The sequence below is a fragment of the Apiospora kogelbergensis genome (genome assembly GCF_038363985.1).
Source record: "Apiospora kogelbergensis strain CBS 113332 chromosome Unknown utg000002l_segment0_segment0, whole genome shotgun sequence".
NCBI lineage: Eukaryota > Fungi > Ascomycota > Sordariomycetes > Amphisphaeriales > Apiosporaceae > Apiospora > Apiospora kogelbergensis.
Window position 1 is genome coordinate 3,519,958 of NW_027117419.1, and position 17,946 is coordinate 3,537,903.

Consider the following 17,946-nt stretch of genomic DNA (forward strand, 5'->3'; position numbering starts at 1 on the left):
CCGGTGCATGTTAGTCACATATAGCTTCACGGCGTCTTAGGGATGGGATTTATAATTGTGCCGCTCTTGGGCATTGCATTTAGTAGCGAATCCTGAATAGCAGGTAGCAAGGTCGCATGCTGTAAATACTTCATTCACGTGCCCCATGATTAAAAGTTGAAAGTGCATTTCAAGCCATATCATCCCTATCGTCTCTTCTACTCAGTTTCCTAGGTAGCAGGATAGAATAATGCATGACTACTATATTTTGAGTTTGTGTACCAAGAACTGTCTCGAGTCAAGGGCTCACTTGACATACCAACTTGAGCTCTCCAAGTTGGAAATGGACAGGTCTCGTGCTTGCTGTGCTCACCTATGAGGTACTTGGTGATGCTCAGTGTTATCAAGCAAATAGTGAGCAACCAGATCTATTTCTAGCTCACTCACACAACCACAACCGTGTGCGGGATCGCAGGACCGCACGACGGTTGTGGCCTTTCCAGTATTTCCTCTACACATACATAAAGTTGTACTAGACAGCCACGATTGCAGGGTCGTCGTTGAATGGCGATGAGCACATTTGCTACTGGCTAGAATATTCACAAAGAAAACATTTCATGGCCAAGATGCAACAAGCATGATCATTTGCGGGTGTGATTATTTCGAGACAGTTTTGCGACAACGTGGGTCAGCCAGAGAATGGCAACCTCTTGATTCAAGACTGAAGGTTTTTGTCTAACGAGAAACCGTAACAGCCAAAGAGGTATTACTTGAAGTTGCGACGGCGCGACTTGGCTTCATCGTTATGACATCCTTTTGGGCGGGAGTGGTGGTGAGTGGCCATCTGAAGGCTCATAACAGGACTAACAGGAGTGAGTCTCTGACACTGTGCTGGTCTGCTTGTGTGACGGGATAAGCGGATCCGAAGACACACACCGACGTGTGAGCACTGCAGCTGGCAAGCTGGCGTTGCTGGGTTGGGTGGAAGGAAGGGGAGGGGTTGTTTCTCACCATGTTCGACGTAAGGTCTCGTCATGACATAAAATGACCTGGGCAACCCCCAATATTAATATTACTGCCCGCTCATAACCACATGTATGAATCCGACGCAACTCGAGAGCTATATTCCTCAGCTGTTCCGCAATCGCCATAGCATCAACCGGGCGATGGTTGTAACTCTCCCAGAGCGATTATCACTGCTTCTTATCACAAGAACCAAATTCGCTATCTCACTATTCGAGCATGACGAACTCCCAGCTCAACCGCAGAAAAACAAAAATGAGATCATTTTGTGTGTGGGCAACACCATCATCCTCTTTTTGTCGCTATTCCTGCAAAGGCAAATCCACACCTTGCATGGCCGAAGTTTGATCCTGGCGTCCTCAGGCATTCGTCTGCAGGGGTGGGACCAACAATACCAGATGATCAACTCGAGGGTTTTTGCGCTCGTGGTATGTAGCGGCCGACGTGCACCAGACTCAAACTGGTCTAGGCGGCCCCCACCCCTGTAGCCCTGGAAGCTGGAGGGCTGGCTTGTGAGTGGCTACTTCTTCCCATAATCTTGCATCCACGAGCGCCGCTACTCGTGGATGAATCGCCCGAGTTTCCCTTATCCAAAACCCTTCGCCGTCCTCATTGCTTGATCCTTGGCGCCTGCTTATGCCTAGTGGCTTGTTTGGAGGGTGATACAGTACGACTGCGAGCAGACTTACGCTCCTGCTTTGTACTCGGGGGAGGGCGCAGAAGTGTCACGCCTCCCAGCTGTAGCCGTGCCCCTCATGTCCAGAGCAAACCTGCCTACCCTGACTGCCTGCCTGCCATCCTTCTCCCTCTCCCTACCGCCATGTTGCGTCGCAACCTGCTGTAAATGGAGCAAGCTCTCATTTGCCCGGCTTCAACAACTCTTCACTAGGACAGAAAAAGAGCGAGCCAACAAAAATGCCATCGTAAGTGAGCACACAAACTGTGAGCATTTTTTACTTTACCACTTGTTCTACATTCCCAAGTCGCAACCATAGACTTGTCTTTCTTTTCAGCACGCGGCAAGCCCCCTTTATTATTAGCACCTCGCTGCTCTTTCTCTCGTTGCTTGGTCCAAACCAAAGAAAGAGAAGCAGGCAAGAGGCGAGAAGGCGAGTTTTGCCTGGCACCTGGGGGACATGGGGAAAGGGACTGTGCATCCAACAGGCAGCGCGAGCCACGCTAGCAGCCACTGACAGTTGCCATCTGAGTGAGTGTTCAGATGCCTGTTCGCTTTCCCGTCTTCCGAATGGGTAATGGGTAGGTATCTTCACTTTCTTACTGTCCTCTTGCACTCAATGGCACCAGGCCTAATTGGGATGCGTTCGCAACAAAGTACTGTTGCACCTCTTGTTTCCTTCTCCGTCTCTTGTCTCTCTCATCAGTGTCCCAGTCTGCCAGTCTGCCAGTCCAAGGTCCCCGTCCAGTCCCGCCCGTCTCTGTCTGGGCCAGCCAGCCAGCCAGCGTGCACTCAGTCCAGTCAACCCCCAAGCTGTGCTGAATCTACATACACTTACTTGGCGGGACGCCCAGGCTTACCTTGCCTTGCGTTACCTGCCTGTACATTATTACATACCTACAGGGACGCCTAGCACCCAGCTAGGTTACTGCTATGCCCGCGCTGTTAGATGCCGCTGGACGCTTGGTGGTGCTGTCGCAGCAGCAGCGGGTGGTGCTGCACACCTAGTGGTGCTTTCCCGCTTCTCTCTCTCCCTCTTTTCTTCCCTTCTCGTGTGTCTTGTCTCTCTCTTTTCGGCTGGCTCCTGCTAGGCCCAGTCAAGTCCAATCCCAGTCTCCGCTTCCCAATCCCAATCTCTCGCTTGCTTCCCTCTCAAGCAACGCAAGTCTTTTCCTTGCCCACCTTCAATCCTCTCATGCCCCCCCAGTCCCCATCTGTACTCACCTACGCCTGCCTTCTCGTCAATCCCTACTGCTCCCCCAAACACACACATTTCTCGTTATTATCTTTCCAAGACAGACTCGACGCGCCGCTGTCCCTAACGGCTTTCCCCCTTCGAATTGAAACTCTTACATGCATTTATCTCCTGCTGGATCCACCCTCGAAGTCTATTCCTCGAAAGGCGCGCAACCTTTTTCTCTCGCCTGTTCCACGTCTCAACCGAACCAGCCTTCACCCGCAACCATCCGCCGACGATTTCCAATTCTCGAAGCAACCATCGCAACGACATTCGCCGCCGACTATTTCTGGTGAATACGTGTACAGGCGACCCTGATAACTTGCATGGTCTGCTTTATTTTGTCAGAATACCCCGGCGCCTCGACGTGTCCTTTGTCTGTAGGATAGCGGCCTCTTCGATCTCGAATCCACTGTGAGGACATTTGCCATTTCCGACCTCGAGCCAAAGCGTGGGAGCCCCAACTATACGGAAGAAAGCCTTTCAAGTCTTGCGCACGACTGTGCTCGACTTTCATCTATTTGAGTTTGGCTTGCACTGCATCCTGTGTTTTTGTCGCGCCGCTACACGACGAGTTTCGTCATGACAATCCGACTCCTCCAATAGGCTCTCCTCCCCTTCAAGAACCCTGACACCCTCGCGACCCCTTCACCTCGCGAGGTGTCCTGTTAGATTATGACAGAAAAGATCCATATCCTACAAACCCATATCGTGGCCCCGAGTCAGACCACCGTCCTCAGTCCCAAGTCGACGCCAGCCTTGATACACCATGTGCCCAGCAAGGCCGAGACGGTCGAGGAAGAACCGTACACCATCAAGTGTATTTGCGGCTTCGCTGACGATGACGGGAACACGATATACTGCGAAACATGCGATACCTGGCAGCACATCGAATGTTTCTACCCACATAATATCGAGGACGCGTATGCAGAGGACTTTGCTCATTCCTGTGCCGATTGCAAACCTCGCCCGCTCAACCCTCAGCACGCCCATGAGCGTCAGAGGCAACGGCGGACAAAGGTCAATACTGAAGAAGTCCCCGAAAGGAAACCCAAGCGACCCCCGTCCAAGACCCACAAGAAGAGATCGAAGCCGACCGATCTTCAACTGAATGGCCATAGCGGTTCTGATTCCACTCTCAAGCAACCCCACGAATCACAACATAAGAAATCCAAGAGCACTCATCGGCCAAATCATTCGATTAGTTCACAGGCTCCGAAGCGCAGCCCCTCGGAAGGCCAGAAGAATCTAAACCTCCATGGACATCCCCCAAGTCCTGCTACAACTCCACCGGATCTTCCAGCCGATCTCGAAATTCACGAATACTCTTCTGGCTTCCTTTCCCTATACAATGACGACCGAGGCATGCAAATCGTGCAGACGAACTCCTTTGCTAGTCTTCCCATTTCAAACACTCTGTCGCTCTGGACCCGCGACCACGACAAATTACGACACGAAGCCGGTTGCGAATACGACGAGGTTTTCCAAACTCTTCCTAGCAACATAGATACCGTCAAAGTAACACCTGTCGTCGAGCAAAAGAAGCACAATGTTGCAACCGATACAGTCCTACATTGGCGTTTTCTCAAAGCCCCTCTCATGCCATTGACAAGGATGTTCCGTTGGTGGAGCTCAATGGACAAATTGGCATACAGAAGGAGTACTGCGAAGACCCGGGCAACCGGTGGGTGGAACTCAGCTCGCCGCTTCCATTCGTCTTCTTCCACCCTGATCTTCCTCTCTACATTGACACGCGCAAAGAGGGTTCGCTTGCCCGTTATGTGCGGAGGAGTTGCAAACCCAACGCCGTGTTAGATACGTATTTATCCGGAGGGTCTGAGTATCATTTCTGGTTGGTCAGCGACCGCAACATTGCCCCGAACGAACAAATAACGATACCTTGGGATTTCCGACTTCCCAAGCCCGATAGCGTTCGTATGCTGCGACTCCTTGGACTGCGCGAGGAAGAAGCACACCGCCAACCCGAGTATGACCCAAGCCAAAGAGAATACTACCAACACATCGCCTCGTGGCTGTACCAAATTCTTTCCGAATATGGGGGTTGTGCGTGCGACCTTGGTTCCGAATGCGCGTTTGCTCGTTTCCACCGCACTTTCATAACTGGGTCACAGTCTCGGTCTGTATCCGGGAGCAAGAAAAAGCCACGCAAGCCTAAGACGCACGCTGTTTCCCCCACCAGCACCGGAAACCCTGCAAACAGCCGCGCCCCTAGTGAGGGTCACTTGGACGACGGAGGCGATAATGACTCAGGATCTTCCCGCAGTAAGCCTCCAAGCCGGGACATGACTCCCGCACGACAAGGCTCTTTCGACACCTTGGGCATACTCACCGAGCCTACTGACAGGGACAAGCGAAAAGTCGCTATGGTTGAAGATTCATTTCGCCGAATGGAGCAACAGCAGCCTCCCCGAAAGAAAAAGCGTACATCGGATGGCAACTCATCTGGCACAACCAAAGTCAGAACTAGCAAATCCCACAGCCAGGGTCCCAGCGAGCGTCGGTACGTTGATGCCGGTACTAATCGCAGTATGTCAGGTTCTCCATCGAGTTCTGTTTCGCCGAGTACAATACCCCGTGGCAGGCCACAGTCATCGACACAGCATTGGCCGACTCGATCGGGGCGTTCATCAGAAGGCCCCCAGCCTGAGTATCGTGATGCTTCAGTGCAAACGGATCATGTGGATGGAGAGTGGTTCAGCCCGCAACGCGAAATCCCGAAACCCAAGAAGCGAATTGTGTCTTTATCTAAGCGTTTACTCGAGAGTCGCCATCGACTCCGCGCGGATGAGGAAGAGCGCCGAGGAAGCCTGACGGCGTCTCCTACTTCCGTGACGTCGGCAATGGTGAAAATGGATCTCGATTCTCCGTCGCTAAAGCAAGCCGCAAGTTTCCCTTCTCCCGAGGTTGCAAAAGACGTCAGCGTGCCAGTTGCCCCTCATCATGCGGAAGTTGCTGCCGACGCAGCCATGGTTGATGCGCCGCCAATGTCTCCTACTGATACGAGGCCCTCCCCGGTTGCCACGACACCAAATACTAGTCTCACAGCGAAGACCAAATCGCCTGATCTAAGAGTTCAAATGCCACCACCTTCTATGTTTCCTGCATCCAGCGTGTCAGCTTCGCCCGCAACTCCCGCATCAGCGGCTGGGAGCATTGTGCAATCTCCCTTCGCAAGCAGCTTGACGAACCCTTTTGGCCAAGCGCTAGTCAACGGCTTAGCTGCGCATCCAAGCCCAGTGAAGAAGAAACTCAGCTTGAGCGATTACACAAAGAGTCGGATGAACAAGGCGGCGGCGGCGGCAGCGGCCGCGAAACCGACTGAAACCTCGCTTAGGCCACCCACGGTGCCCGAGGGGTCAAAGTCGCCTTCGAGCACCGATGTGATCATGTCGGATTGCCCGACAGCCGATAAGCCTACCGAGGCGCAATGAAATCTTGGCGCACTATGGCGTTGGACCTAATAATATGACTTTCTATGTAACATATAGAGATTGGTTGTCAGATATGTCAGCCAGAGTTTCAAGTTGAACAAAGGTCTGTTCAATATCACATGAGTCCAAGCCACGGATCTACTCGTGATCCTAAGATGGATTTGGACGAGTTCAAAGTTTACAAACTGGTTGATGGCGTTTTATGATGTTCGTGTGTATGCTGCGCGGCGTTTGGGGGTATCGGTCATTATAACGGTCACGACCAGGGAATGGGTTCATGGGATCCCGCCAGAGGTTATTTATGGGGGGTTTAAAAACAATTCTTACGTGGAAACTTCCATCACTACCGGGCTACTTTTTCTTTCTCTTTTTATTTTCAGCGTTTCCAAGGCACGGCTGTGCTTGGCTTGGCATGGCCTCTCGATGCTGACGTGGCGGATAGTGGAAGTGTGGACGATGAAAAGCTTGATTTTCCTGTTTGTTTTGTCTTGCCTCCCAGCCTGGCGAGAGACAGATGATGTGAGTTCGTGGAAAGAAAGGTTGAACGGAACAGGAAGCGTTTCTTCGCACATACATGCTCAGGGCAAAAGACCAATCATGTACGATTACATTGGAGTTCAGGAGAGGAAAGAACAGAGAGGGAAAGAGAGGGTCGGGTGGAAACAGCCACCCCTTGTTTACTTTCCTTCTTTTGTACTTACTCAAGCAATCAGAAGGGGAAGACGAGAGAGTGAGAGAAATCATCACTCAAGATTTAGCCAGCCAGCTATTAGCTTTACAGTATCCATCCACCCACTCGGCACTCCCTAATACGCAGTCCTCAAGAGGCTGGCGATGGGGAGAGATGCAATAAAGAAAGAGTATCGATTTCAAAATGGTGCCTTCGTTTCCTTCCAATTATGCTTGTGATCCTGACGTACGCCTGCGCTCTGGGCCGCACAATTTCTGTAGATGCGATTGTGGGCAACGCGCCTGCATTTACTATGTGGCTACACCAGATCTTAAGATTGCCAACAGCGAAAGGCACACGTGCTTAGCCTAGAGTAGCCAAGTCGCCCCAGGGAGATGTGGTGTAGTGCACATGTGTGCATAATGGTTTTGATTTGGGTCTATGTGCTTCCTACTACGCATGTCCCTCTATTCATCCATCTGAGGGAAGAAGCTCCCTATACGCACAGCATGGCCAAATGCCTTGGGAGGCAAGAAAGGGGTATCATCTTTGTAACTTCTTCCGGACTTTTGGCTTGCCCGTCTATGTACATCAAAAGCAAAAGATTGGCAGGCAGACATCTTCTAGCAAATTAGATGAATGCCCAATAAGTCTCGGGGCATTCCGCGCTTCGTAACGGGTGAACAATACGAGACTTCAAATTACGGCGCTGCGTTCCTATACAGCGCTTCCGAGATCCCAGTTGTCGGCCCTGAAAACCAGCAGGGCGAGTTTGTGTCGGACGAACAGGCCGAATAAGCCCACAGCCACCTGCATCGCGGTGATCTCCCAGGCGAGACGGTCTTCCCGCAACGGGCCGCGCCAGACGAGCCACAAGTTCAGAATGGTGAAGTTGCTCGTCTCGAGAATCCGGCCCGTGTCCTTGTCCTTGGCGACGCGCAGCAGCTTCAGCGAGGCCAGCAGGTCCAAGACAGACCTGACGAGGGGTTTCGGCTGCTTGTCTTCCCATTTGGTGACGCTCGGCTCGAGGAGCCCTGACCGCGCGTTGAAGTGCGGCAGGCGGTGGCGCGGGCAGGGGATCAGGCCGAAGAGCTGGGGCACGCTGTAGAGGAAGTTGAAGATTTGCGGGATCAGCAGCAGGATCAAGGTCTTGGAGAAGTGGCCAAGGATGGAGACCATGACGAAGACCATGCCAGCAAAGTAGCAGTACGTATCGCCCACAAACACGCGTGCCGGGTATTTGTTCTGCATCCAAAGCGCCAAGGAGACGCCCAGGAAGGGCAGGAGGAAGTAGAGCGAGAACAGGTGCGAGTCGGTCGCAGGGTGCGGGTACGGGGTGATCAGGTAGAGCGCATCATTAAAGGCCAACAGAAGGGCGATGACAATGGACTGCGAGACCTCGATGCCATTGATGCCCGCCAGGATATTGATACTATTCGGGCTGAAGATGCAAAAGGCGGCCATGTAGGCATAGTAGAGGAAGCCCAGGTCGAGCAACTCGCGGCCGGCGTAGGGCTGTAGGAAGGTAGGGAGGACGATGGAGGTGACGCCGAAGTCGATAAAGTAGACGACCAGGAGGGGGATGGAGGCGAAGGCGGGGATGAAGAACTTGTGCCGCCAGCGGATGTCGAAGAGATCGTCGCCGATACCGAGGATGGTGATAAACTGCAGCGAGATGATGGCTGCAAGATACGACGCAAGCTATGGGTGGGTATTAGTGCAACGAAGGGGCGTAAGCAGGAGGCGACGTACCTTGGTATGGGGGAACTTGTGTAGCAGGCGCCCCTTCTGGACATAGTCGAGGTTCATGACGACATCGCGGTTTCCACCACCACTAGTAGCGAGCACGATGTCCTTGTAGAAAGGGAAGGGGATGAAGACGATGATGATGAGGAGGTAGACGACGGCGCAGACGGCGCCCATGCACTCGGGAAGGACGTCTCTGTTGTTGAGCTTGGCCATGTCCCTGCCCTGCAGGCCAGCCTTGATGAAGGTCGGGCCCAGCCAACGGATCATGGCATAACAGGCGGCAAAGCCCAGGCCGCTGAGGGCCAGCGAGGCGATCAGGGCGCCTGCCCCTTCGCCCGAGAAGGTGTTGGCCAGAACGGTTGCGCAGGCGAGGGACAGGGCAGCGAGGCCCAGGGTCTCGGAGCGGGAGAGTTGGCTCGACATGTTGGCGGCTGGTGGTCGAGGTTGGCCGTCGGGTCGGCAGGCAAATGCGACGAGGTCAAGTGTGCTTCATGCCTTTGTGTGTCGCAACCAACTGGCCAAGCATTCGTTCACACCAATGGCACAAGTGATTGCGATTGAGACTGTGATTGTGTGAGGCTCTACTTCGTACTTTGATTTCTATTTTTTGGAGTTTTGGGTATGCGATGCGTGTCCTCAAAGGCCCGAACGCGCCTGCCGATTTGTTGCAGGGATGGCAACAGGCTAAGCCTGAGATGGCGGAAAGGTGGAGCCCCCGATGTGACTAGCATCGTTAGCGTTGTTAGCGTCTTTAGTGCCGTCGGGTGGAGAAAACGGAGAGCTGCTGAGCTTATTTGGGGGAGGGGCGCTGACGATTCGCGGGGTTGGCGGTTGGTCTTGGTCTTTGTTGTTGTTATCTCGCGATATAATACACATTTATACAAGAGCACGGCATGGATCAGCACCGGCGTTCACGCACCTTCGCTACCGTTGTGTTGGTTCCGTCCGTGAGGCCAAAGGCGTGTGCAGGACATGGGGGCATGGCATGGCTGCATAATTCCTGGCTGGTCGCCAGCTCTTGCACCGCCGTTCATAAATTCCGTCTCGGACACCTCTTGCCGTAATGCTCCCGCCCCTAGAGCAGCCAATGGCATCATCATGCTTCCCGAGCCCTCTCCCATACCCCCTACCCCCTACCCCCTTACCCCCTTTGCGCGAAACTTCACCACCCAGTGCTGATTTATTCCGGTTTGGGCCTTATTCGCCTGTCCGTCATCCACCCCTCTACGCGAGAGAGCTGAGAGTCATCATGTAGCCTGCTGTCCATCATCCTCATCCTTGCCTTGCCTACCCTTCGGCTCTTCGGCCTTTCGCTCTACACATCATTATATACGTAGGTCTCGCTCTCCATCTCTGCCTCTCTTTGCTGTGTCCATATATTTGACTCAGCGCCCAGGCCGCAACATCCGCACGCTTCACAGACTACTTAGAACGTCGAGACATCTTATGCTTCCGGGCTGGGCTATATATAGTGCTCCCTGGCCCTGGTCCTATAGCCACTCAATTGTCCTGCATGTATCGATACGAGACGGGTACCTTCTTCTCCCGCGGGACATCACAGGATAGCGCAACGAAACCATGACTCGAAATGCCCATGTTGAGAAAGCCGGGGGATCGGTCCAGGGCACCAGGTCCTGCTGATACCTCAAGCACCGACGAGAAAGCCGAAGAGAAGCGCGTCGAAGTAGCCGGCCAGGAAAGCAGTGCTTCTGTCTATTCGGAGACCCCTGACGTCAGACCGGTAAGGTTTCGTCGCTATCCCTCATCTAATCATGTCCTTGTCTCATGATTGTATTAACCCCCTGACATCCTTTTCTCCAAACGTAGTATGATGAGATCGCGCGGGTTGCCTCCCACGGAAGCCAGGCCAGCAGGCGCAGCAGGCTCTCACGCATCATCAGCAAGGCAGCTAGCCGGAAAAGCAAGAAGAACGACGAGCTACCCCCGGCCCTGCTCCCCCAGACCGACCTCGACCGCGGCGTCGTCGGCTGGGATGGCCAGGACGACCCCAAGAGCCCACAAAACTTCACCCGTAGCCGGCAGTACTGGATCATCTGCCTGCTCTCGCTCGTCACCTTCATGACGCCCCTGGCCTCGTCCATCCTCGCGCCGGGCATCAAGCTTTACAGCGCCGAGTTCGGCATCACGAGCGCCACCCTGGGCGCCATGCCCGTGAGCATCTACCTGCTGGGCTACGCCATTGGCCCCTTGTTCCTCTCACCCATGTCCGAGATCTACGGCCGCTTTATCGTCTTGTCGTGCTCCAACGTCTTCTTCTGCATATGGTTCATCGGCACCGCCCTGGCGCCCAACCTCCCATCCCTCGTCATATTCCGGCTCCTCAATGGCATCGGTGGGAGCGCCACACTGACCTTGGGCGGCAGTGTCATCGCTGATGTCTTCCCCGTGGAACGGCGCGGTTTTGCCATTTCTATCTGGACAATCGGCCCTACCATGGTAAGCAATCGATTCTCTTCCATCTACCCCCTAGTCACTGGTGAATGCAGAGCCGTCTAGTTAGCCCAAGAACTTGCCAAGCTAATATGACGGGTGGTGATAAAGGGGCCATCCTTAGGGCCTGTGATCGGCGCATTTATCGCCAGTACAATCGGCTGGAGGTGGACGTCCTGGATAGTAATGATCCCGTCCACCTTGGCCACTATTTTGCTCATCATCATGCTACCCGAGACTAACAGCCGCGTCCTGATGCGGCGCAAGGTGATTGCCCTTCGGAAGGAGCTCGGCCGTCCCGACCTCCAGTCCTGCTACGAGACGGAGCAGAGCCGCGCGCTGTCTGCATGGGGTGTTATCCGGCAGGGCCTCACACGCCCCCTCAAGTTCCTCTTCCTGTGCCCCATGATCGCCATCCTCTCGCTATACATTTCCTTCGTCTACGGAACTATCTACCTTATGTACAACACGGTGGCACCTGTCTTCGAGGGCCAGTACGGCTGGGGCACCGGCGTTTCCGGTCTGCCCTTCCTGGCCATGGGCCTGGGCTATGCCGTGGGGCTCATCACCTTCTCGCTGTGGTCGGACCGGGCCGTCGTGAGCCGGACCAAGCGCAACGGCGGCGTCTACGAGCCCGAGATGCGCCTGCCTATCATGCTGTGGTACGCCCTCGTCACGCCGCTCACCTTCTTCTGGTACGGCTGGTCCGCTCAGTACAAAACCCACTGGATCGTGCCCATAATCGGGCTCGCGCCCCTCGGCGTCGGCATGTTCGGCATCTACATGGCCGCCCAGGCCTACATCATTGACGCTTACCCCGTCTATGCCGCCAGCAGCCTCGCGGCCTTTGCCGTGCTCCGCAGCCTCGTGGCCGCCTTCCTGCCGCTCGCAGGCACTGATCTGTTCGACCACCTCGGTCTGGGCTGGGGCAACAGCGTGCTGGGGTTCATCTGCGTAGCCATGATCCCTATCCCGGTTCTGATCGGGAGATTCGGGACGAAGATCCGCAAGAGATATCCGCTGAAGATGTAGACATGGACTTGATAGATTGGGTAGATTCTTATCTCCATGAGACTAGCCGAATATAAATTCTATTGATAAACAACAACCCAAAGAGATGCTTTCAACACTACGCAAGACAGCATACAAGATGGGGGTGGCCTCTTCGAAGGCTACAACGCCATGTCTCATCAGCATGTTTGCCCGTAGGCCTCATTCTGGGTCAGTGCTGGAAACCAGCATGATTGGAATGCACAGATTCAGCCTTTCCAGCAGATACCTAAGCCTCCCTATCGCCAAGCGGTCGGTGAATGGGTACAGGAATGGTACTTTGTGGGAATAGTTTGCAGAACGGCAGGGGAAAAGATTGCATCTCCATAATGCCAGCTGCATATAAAATGGGATAGAACAAGTACACCACGGGTTAGAGAAGATCTTCGAAGTGACGCCGCAAGCCAGCCACATTGCTTTGATATGCGTGGGAGATTAACCTCATACGGTATGAGCAACGAGCGACACCTGCGAATAGTGCTGCTTCTAGAAAGCTAGCTCCCTCGAGGTCTTCATATTCTGATGGTTGGATATGCAGTAAGGTAGGTTCAAAGATATTGATCCCACACCTGAGTTTGGTGGTACTTTGATGAAACGCACATGCGAGCTTTGCATGACCTTGTATATTTCTTTGCTTCTTCTTTCATCTTCCTTGCTTTCATCCATCACTACTGAATGAATCAATATCCAGAGTATCGAGACCTGGCAAAGCAGTCAACAAATGCTTGTCGAGTAGCTTGGAATATATCCTGTTGCCTCCAGGCAGTCGATGAATACGATGCCTCAAGTATCGTATGTGCTCTACCGCATCCTGTCGATCTGAATCCACTGGGATGCGCGCCACGACGTTAATGGCAGCCGAGGTGACATCGAAAAGCTTCTCGGTGAAGCCGCCTCCGTGGACGGCGAGGCATTCCAGATCAAGACCCCTGATACTTGAAACGACGTCTCGGGCTATGTCTAGTGGGTACTGGTAGGTGTAATTGGCAGGTACCGACTCGGTCCCTGGTTGATCCTCAGAAAGATGCCCTAGGCGAAGACGGACTTGCCACAAAATGGCGCGTAGCCACAATTGTGTAACCCCAAGGTTTGCAACCTGGGTATCCTGTAGTGCTGAAGGAGGTGTCAAGCTCAAAGCACCACATATCTTGGCCTCGATGTCGTCCAGTGCGCCGGGAGAGTGCGGACTTGACAAATTCTCGCCGTTATAGGTTGCTATAAAGGACGAATCCAGGGGACGAAACAGGGCAATCAGACACTGAAATCCAGCAAGAGCCTGCGGGTCATGAATTCCGAGGATAGTAGAGTCCGCGGGAGGGGACGACGGGGTGATTTGCAACGTGATAGGACGCCGATATCTGATGGCATGGGAACGCTCGGAGACGACCAAAACCCAGTACAGTCTCCCAGCAATTGTTCGGAGAGGATTCTGAAATGTGTCCAGGTCCAGCAGAAGAAAAAGCGTGGTCGTTTCGCGAAGGAAGAAGAAAGCCTGGCTATGATGAAGAAGAGCAGCATGGCATGCATATATGAAGAAGGTAAATAGCACATGCTCAAATGTGGGATTTGAACGTCTCGCTAGGTTACGATGAGCAGCGAGAGCCTCTTCCAAAAGCGTCCATCCGTAGGCGGCGTTGGTATCGACGCCTTCCACATGGGAAAACCGCTGGCTACCAGGTTCTTCGACTTGAATGAATACCATGGCGCACATGCCCACCAGGACACAGTAGGCTTCAACGCCGGATTCTGATGACTCAGTAATCTTCCTCCGGAGAGATTCGACATAACCATGGGAGAGGATGGGTATGGTTGGGCAGAGCCGAGCAAAAAGCGCTCCACGCAATGATCGACGACGTGGCTGGGCAGCAAATCCCGATGCCTCTGGAAGGACTCGCGGGGAAAACTGGTGAAGGCTTGTGGCGATATGGGTAGGTCCAAAGACGAAATAAGGGGAAGGCCGACGACAGGGGAGAGCTGGGGTGGGCTGGTAGTCGAACTGTCGTCAGGGTCGGGGAGATGCAGCTTGGCGGATTGGGCCTTGCCAGCCGCAGCAACACACTGGTCTCCCAAGCCGACTTTTATGCAGCGCTGGCACGGGCGCGACTCGCTGCAGCCCTTTTGCAGGCGTCGGCAGCGCAGGCAAGCACGCGAGACCTGTGCTCGCTTTGCTCTCTTGGAAGCTCGTTGTTTCTTCTGCTGGGGCGGTGTCTGGCTGTCGTCGTCGACAGCAGTAGGCGAGGATTCCGAGGCATATGAATGTGGATCCGTCGACGAATCGCCGTTCCCGCTCCCGCTCCCTCTTGTACCATCCGACATGTTGGAACCAGTGGAAAGATGAATATGCGGCTATGGCATTTGCTGGGGCCAGAGAAGAGAGACGAACGAAGGCATGACGGTGGCATCAAAAAACATGCCTTCTCTTCTCCTACTTACGTAGCTGCAGTGTATGGCCGTAGCTTCCTTCTAGCATCCCAAGTAAGTAAGCAGTACGTGGTGGAATCGATGATGCTGCGTCCTGGTCAACCGAAATAGGATGTGCGCACAACGCTCGGCTTAGGATGCTGTTTTGGCCAGTCCGGGTTATTATTTGCGGGGTTAATGATGCACCTTCACCCTATAATGCAGCCGGGACTATTATAGTGGCTGTCATACATGCCAGGTACTAATTTGACAGGAGGTTTTGATCTGGGGTAACTGGAGGGAAGGAAGGAGAGGCAGGGATCGACTGGGTAGACCTGCGGCTCTCGCTCGAGCACACCCGCACATGCCTTGGCACCAGACCCAATAACCTCTTTGCTTCGGCCCGAAAGGAAACTGGGGAGTGGGAAGGAAATCAGGGAATCTGACTTGGGTCTGTATGTAGATTTACCAGGTTGTGCATAAGTGTATGTATTTTTCTTATCTGCATGGGCGTATATAATGCACGTGGAAGAGAAATATGTACGTGGTACATCGAAACGATGGATGGATGACCTTATGTTCAACTGACAAAAGGAAGGGGCAACCGGACGGAACTTCCCACTCAGCCCCCTCTGGACCAATGTGGAAGTCTAGACCTCGCTCGAAAATCAAAAATTGGCGTATATCCTTCCTTCCCACGCCTGCAGATCATCCCCCAGTTGTGGCTGCCTCTCCTGGGCAGCAGCCGTGGTGACGAGGAGCCTTGCCTGCTCCTCCCCGCAGTCCATGAGACGGACTACGTCCACTTGTTTCTGTACTTGATCCGACCAGTTCATCACCACCAACGCTCTCTTCTTAGTCGTCGAGGGGGTGTCCTGCTCAGCCCCCGGGGCGTTGCATTCCTTTATGTACACGTACCGCTTCTCGTCCTGCTCTTCCAGGTGTCGAAAATCACCAAAGACGAAAACGTCCTCGTGCTGCTTTCTCAACCTCAGCGCTTTCTTCCAGAACTCCATCACGCTGTCTGGGTCGCCGCTCTGCTTCCGCACGTTGATCTCGGCAAACCCATCGTGCACCCTCATCCAAGGGTGGTCGGACGTGGTAAACCCAGCATTCTTCGCTTGACCATCCCATTGGAACGGTAATCTTGCGTGGTCTCTCCCCAGAATCTGGAGGCCATGCATTGTTTCGGCCAGCCGTTGTGTGTCTCCACTGCGCACCGCATCTCCATGGAAACTTCGGCTCTCCACGTCTTTGTATTCGTCTATGCCCCAATCACGTGGCATATTGACCATTCCGATCTCCTGTCCCTGGTACAAGAACAGAGTCCCCGTGAGCGTTGCTTGCCACAATGCGAGCGTCTTGGCGCTAGTGGCCCATAGCTCCGGGGTGCTAACATTTCCAAATCGGTTTACGGCACGCCCATTATCATGGTTCTCGCAAAACACCGTGGTCCAGCCATCGGTGCCTTCTATAAAGGTCTGAAATTGCGCCACATGGCTCTTGAGCTTGGAAAGCGCATATGGCTGGTAGATATACTTGGGCCCAAAGCCTCCACCTGTGCCGAGGCGGATCATGCTGAACTCGAACACCATATCGAGCTCCTGTGCCGCTGCGCTTACGTATGGAAGAACATCTGATGGTCCTGCCATGTTGGAGAGCTCCCCAACGCTGACGGCTCCATATGGGGCAAGAGCTTTGCGGTTCATTTCATGAATAAATTCATGAATACGTGGCCCATTGCACCTGGGAGTTTTCCAGTTAGTTGTTTGCTAATGGCTGGCTTTTGATCTGCACCAGATTGGGAAAACTCACCACATCTCTGGAGCAGGCTGGCTTTCCCACCTCGGATCTGTTACGGGTGCGTCGACAAATTCCGTACGTTTCGAGTACTTATTCACGGTATCGATCCGGAACCCATCCACCCCTTTGTCCAGCCAGAATCGCATAGTATCCTGGTAGATAGCTTCGCGGCACTCGTCATTTTCCCAGTTGAGGTCAGGCTGGTCTGACGCATAGAGATGTAGATAATACTCCTGGGTTATCTCATCCCAAGTCCATGTTGGACAAGCAAAGTAACCACGCCAGTTAGTAGGAGCTAGTCTTTGTCCTTGGGCATCATAGCGTGCAGGTTTCCATATGTACCAGTCACGCTTTGGATTATCCTTGCTAGACCGTGATTCCTTGAACCACGCATGCTCTACACTGGTGTGGTTCACGACCAGATCAAGGATTAGCTTCATGCCTCGATCATGACACTGACGAGTCAATGTTTCAACATCCTCGACAGTGCCATAGGGCGGGTAGATGGCCTGATAGTCAGACACATCGTAGCCCATGTCTTTTTGTGGGCTGTCGAAGACTGGTGACAGCCACACGCAGTCGACCCCTAGATCGACAAGGTAGTCGAGCTCCGAGATAAGGCCTGGGATATCTCCCCATCCGTCTCCATTCGAGTCCTTGAATGAAGCCGGATAAACCTGGTAGAACACGGCAGATTTCCACCACGGCTCTTTCCCGAGAAGGCGGGCACCGTTCTGCTCTGTGGTGTGGTGGTAGACATTGCAGGTACCGCTACCACTGGCAGTGTCTGCCATTCCCTGGGACATCATTCCACCGCTGTGCAATTCGGTCCTTTTTGACGTCACTTACATCCAAGCGAGGGGTTGCTCGCAGGCGGCCAGGCGTTGAATGGCTGATCGCTCTGGCTTGGCCGGCGACCCTCCAAAGCTTGATTCTCGGCTTGGAAGCGCGACGCGAAAAAGATGTTGTTGGACGCTGGAATCCTCGAGTGATGGCCTATTCGAGTGGTGAACATTGTGTTGTTGCGAACCACTTCCAATTTAACGATGGTCAATGAGCCTCACCTCTGCCAAGATGTTTCGACTGGATAAAGAGGGCACAACTCCGCATAACCCCGACTCCGACAGCCTGACCAGCCAATGGCCAATGACATCGGCAAAACTCCGAGTCCCCTGTCAAGCGCAACCTCGCACGAGCTCATTACCACCCCAAGAAAATGAATAAACAAACCAACAACAACCCAACCCCAGATTCGGTCCCCGCAATCCAAGGAATGCGGAGAATGCTATTGAAGCCTGGCCCGGCCCTTTAGGGGGTTTCCGCGGTCCTTCGGCGTTAATTACACCTTCCCACAACTGGCCGATTCGCTCGGGCTGCATCAATATATATCTGGGATGCCTTATTACAACTTGACTATCCCTCCCTGGTGACTACAAATAGGCCCGATGCCGTTGCT

The 17,946-nt window shown here is 53.7% G+C and overlaps 5 protein-coding genes across 5 annotated transcripts; 2 read left to right on the plus strand and 3 right to left on the minus strand.

Annotated features, from left to right (window-relative positions):
- Window positions 1-3,590: 3,590 nt before the first annotated feature.
- PG998_004064 (PHD-finger domain-containing protein) lies at window positions 3,591-6,367 on the plus strand (the record flags this gene model as incomplete). The annotated part of the gene is made up of 2 exons (XM_066870882.1): window positions 3,591-4,481; window positions 4,571-6,367. 2 exons carry the CDS (start codon window positions 3,591-3,593, stop codon window positions 6,365-6,367), a joined length of 2,688 nt encoding a protein of 895 aa, XP_066734632.1.
- Window positions 6,368-7,754: 1,387 nt separating this feature from the next.
- Window positions 7,755-9,209, minus strand: PG998_004065 (N-acetylglucosaminephosphotransferase; the record flags this gene model as incomplete). The annotated part of the gene is made up of 2 exons (XM_066870883.1): window positions 7,755-8,738; window positions 8,790-9,209. 2 exons carry the CDS (start codon window positions 9,207-9,209, stop codon window positions 7,755-7,757), a joined length of 1,404 nt encoding a protein of 467 aa, XP_066734633.1.
- Window positions 9,210-10,374: 1,165 nt separating this feature from the next.
- PG998_004066 (uncharacterized protein) lies at window positions 10,375-12,269 on the plus strand (the record flags this gene model as incomplete). Its single annotated transcript, XM_066870884.1, has 3 exons — window positions 10,375-10,527; window positions 10,614-11,243; window positions 11,349-12,269. The coding sequence occupies 3 exons, from the start codon at window positions 10,375-10,377 to the stop codon at window positions 12,267-12,269; spliced, it is 1,704 nt and encodes a 567-aa protein (XP_066734634.1).
- A 676-nt stretch (window positions 12,270-12,945) lies between these two features.
- On the minus strand, window positions 12,946-14,603 carry PG998_004067 (uncharacterized protein; the record flags this gene model as incomplete). Its single annotated transcript, XM_066870885.1, has 2 exons — window positions 12,946-13,957; window positions 14,005-14,603. The coding sequence occupies 2 exons, from the start codon at window positions 14,601-14,603 to the stop codon at window positions 12,946-12,948; spliced, it is 1,611 nt and encodes a 536-aa protein (XP_066734635.1).
- A 752-nt stretch (window positions 14,604-15,355) lies between these two features.
- Window positions 15,356-17,505, minus strand: PG998_004068 (alpha-glucosidase; the record flags this gene model as incomplete). Its single annotated transcript, XM_066870886.1, has 3 exons — window positions 15,356-16,433; window positions 16,503-17,277; window positions 17,340-17,505. The coding sequence occupies 3 exons, from the start codon at window positions 17,503-17,505 to the stop codon at window positions 15,356-15,358; spliced, it is 2,019 nt and encodes a 672-aa protein (XP_066734636.1).
- Between the last annotated feature and the right edge of the window lie 441 nt (window positions 17,506-17,946).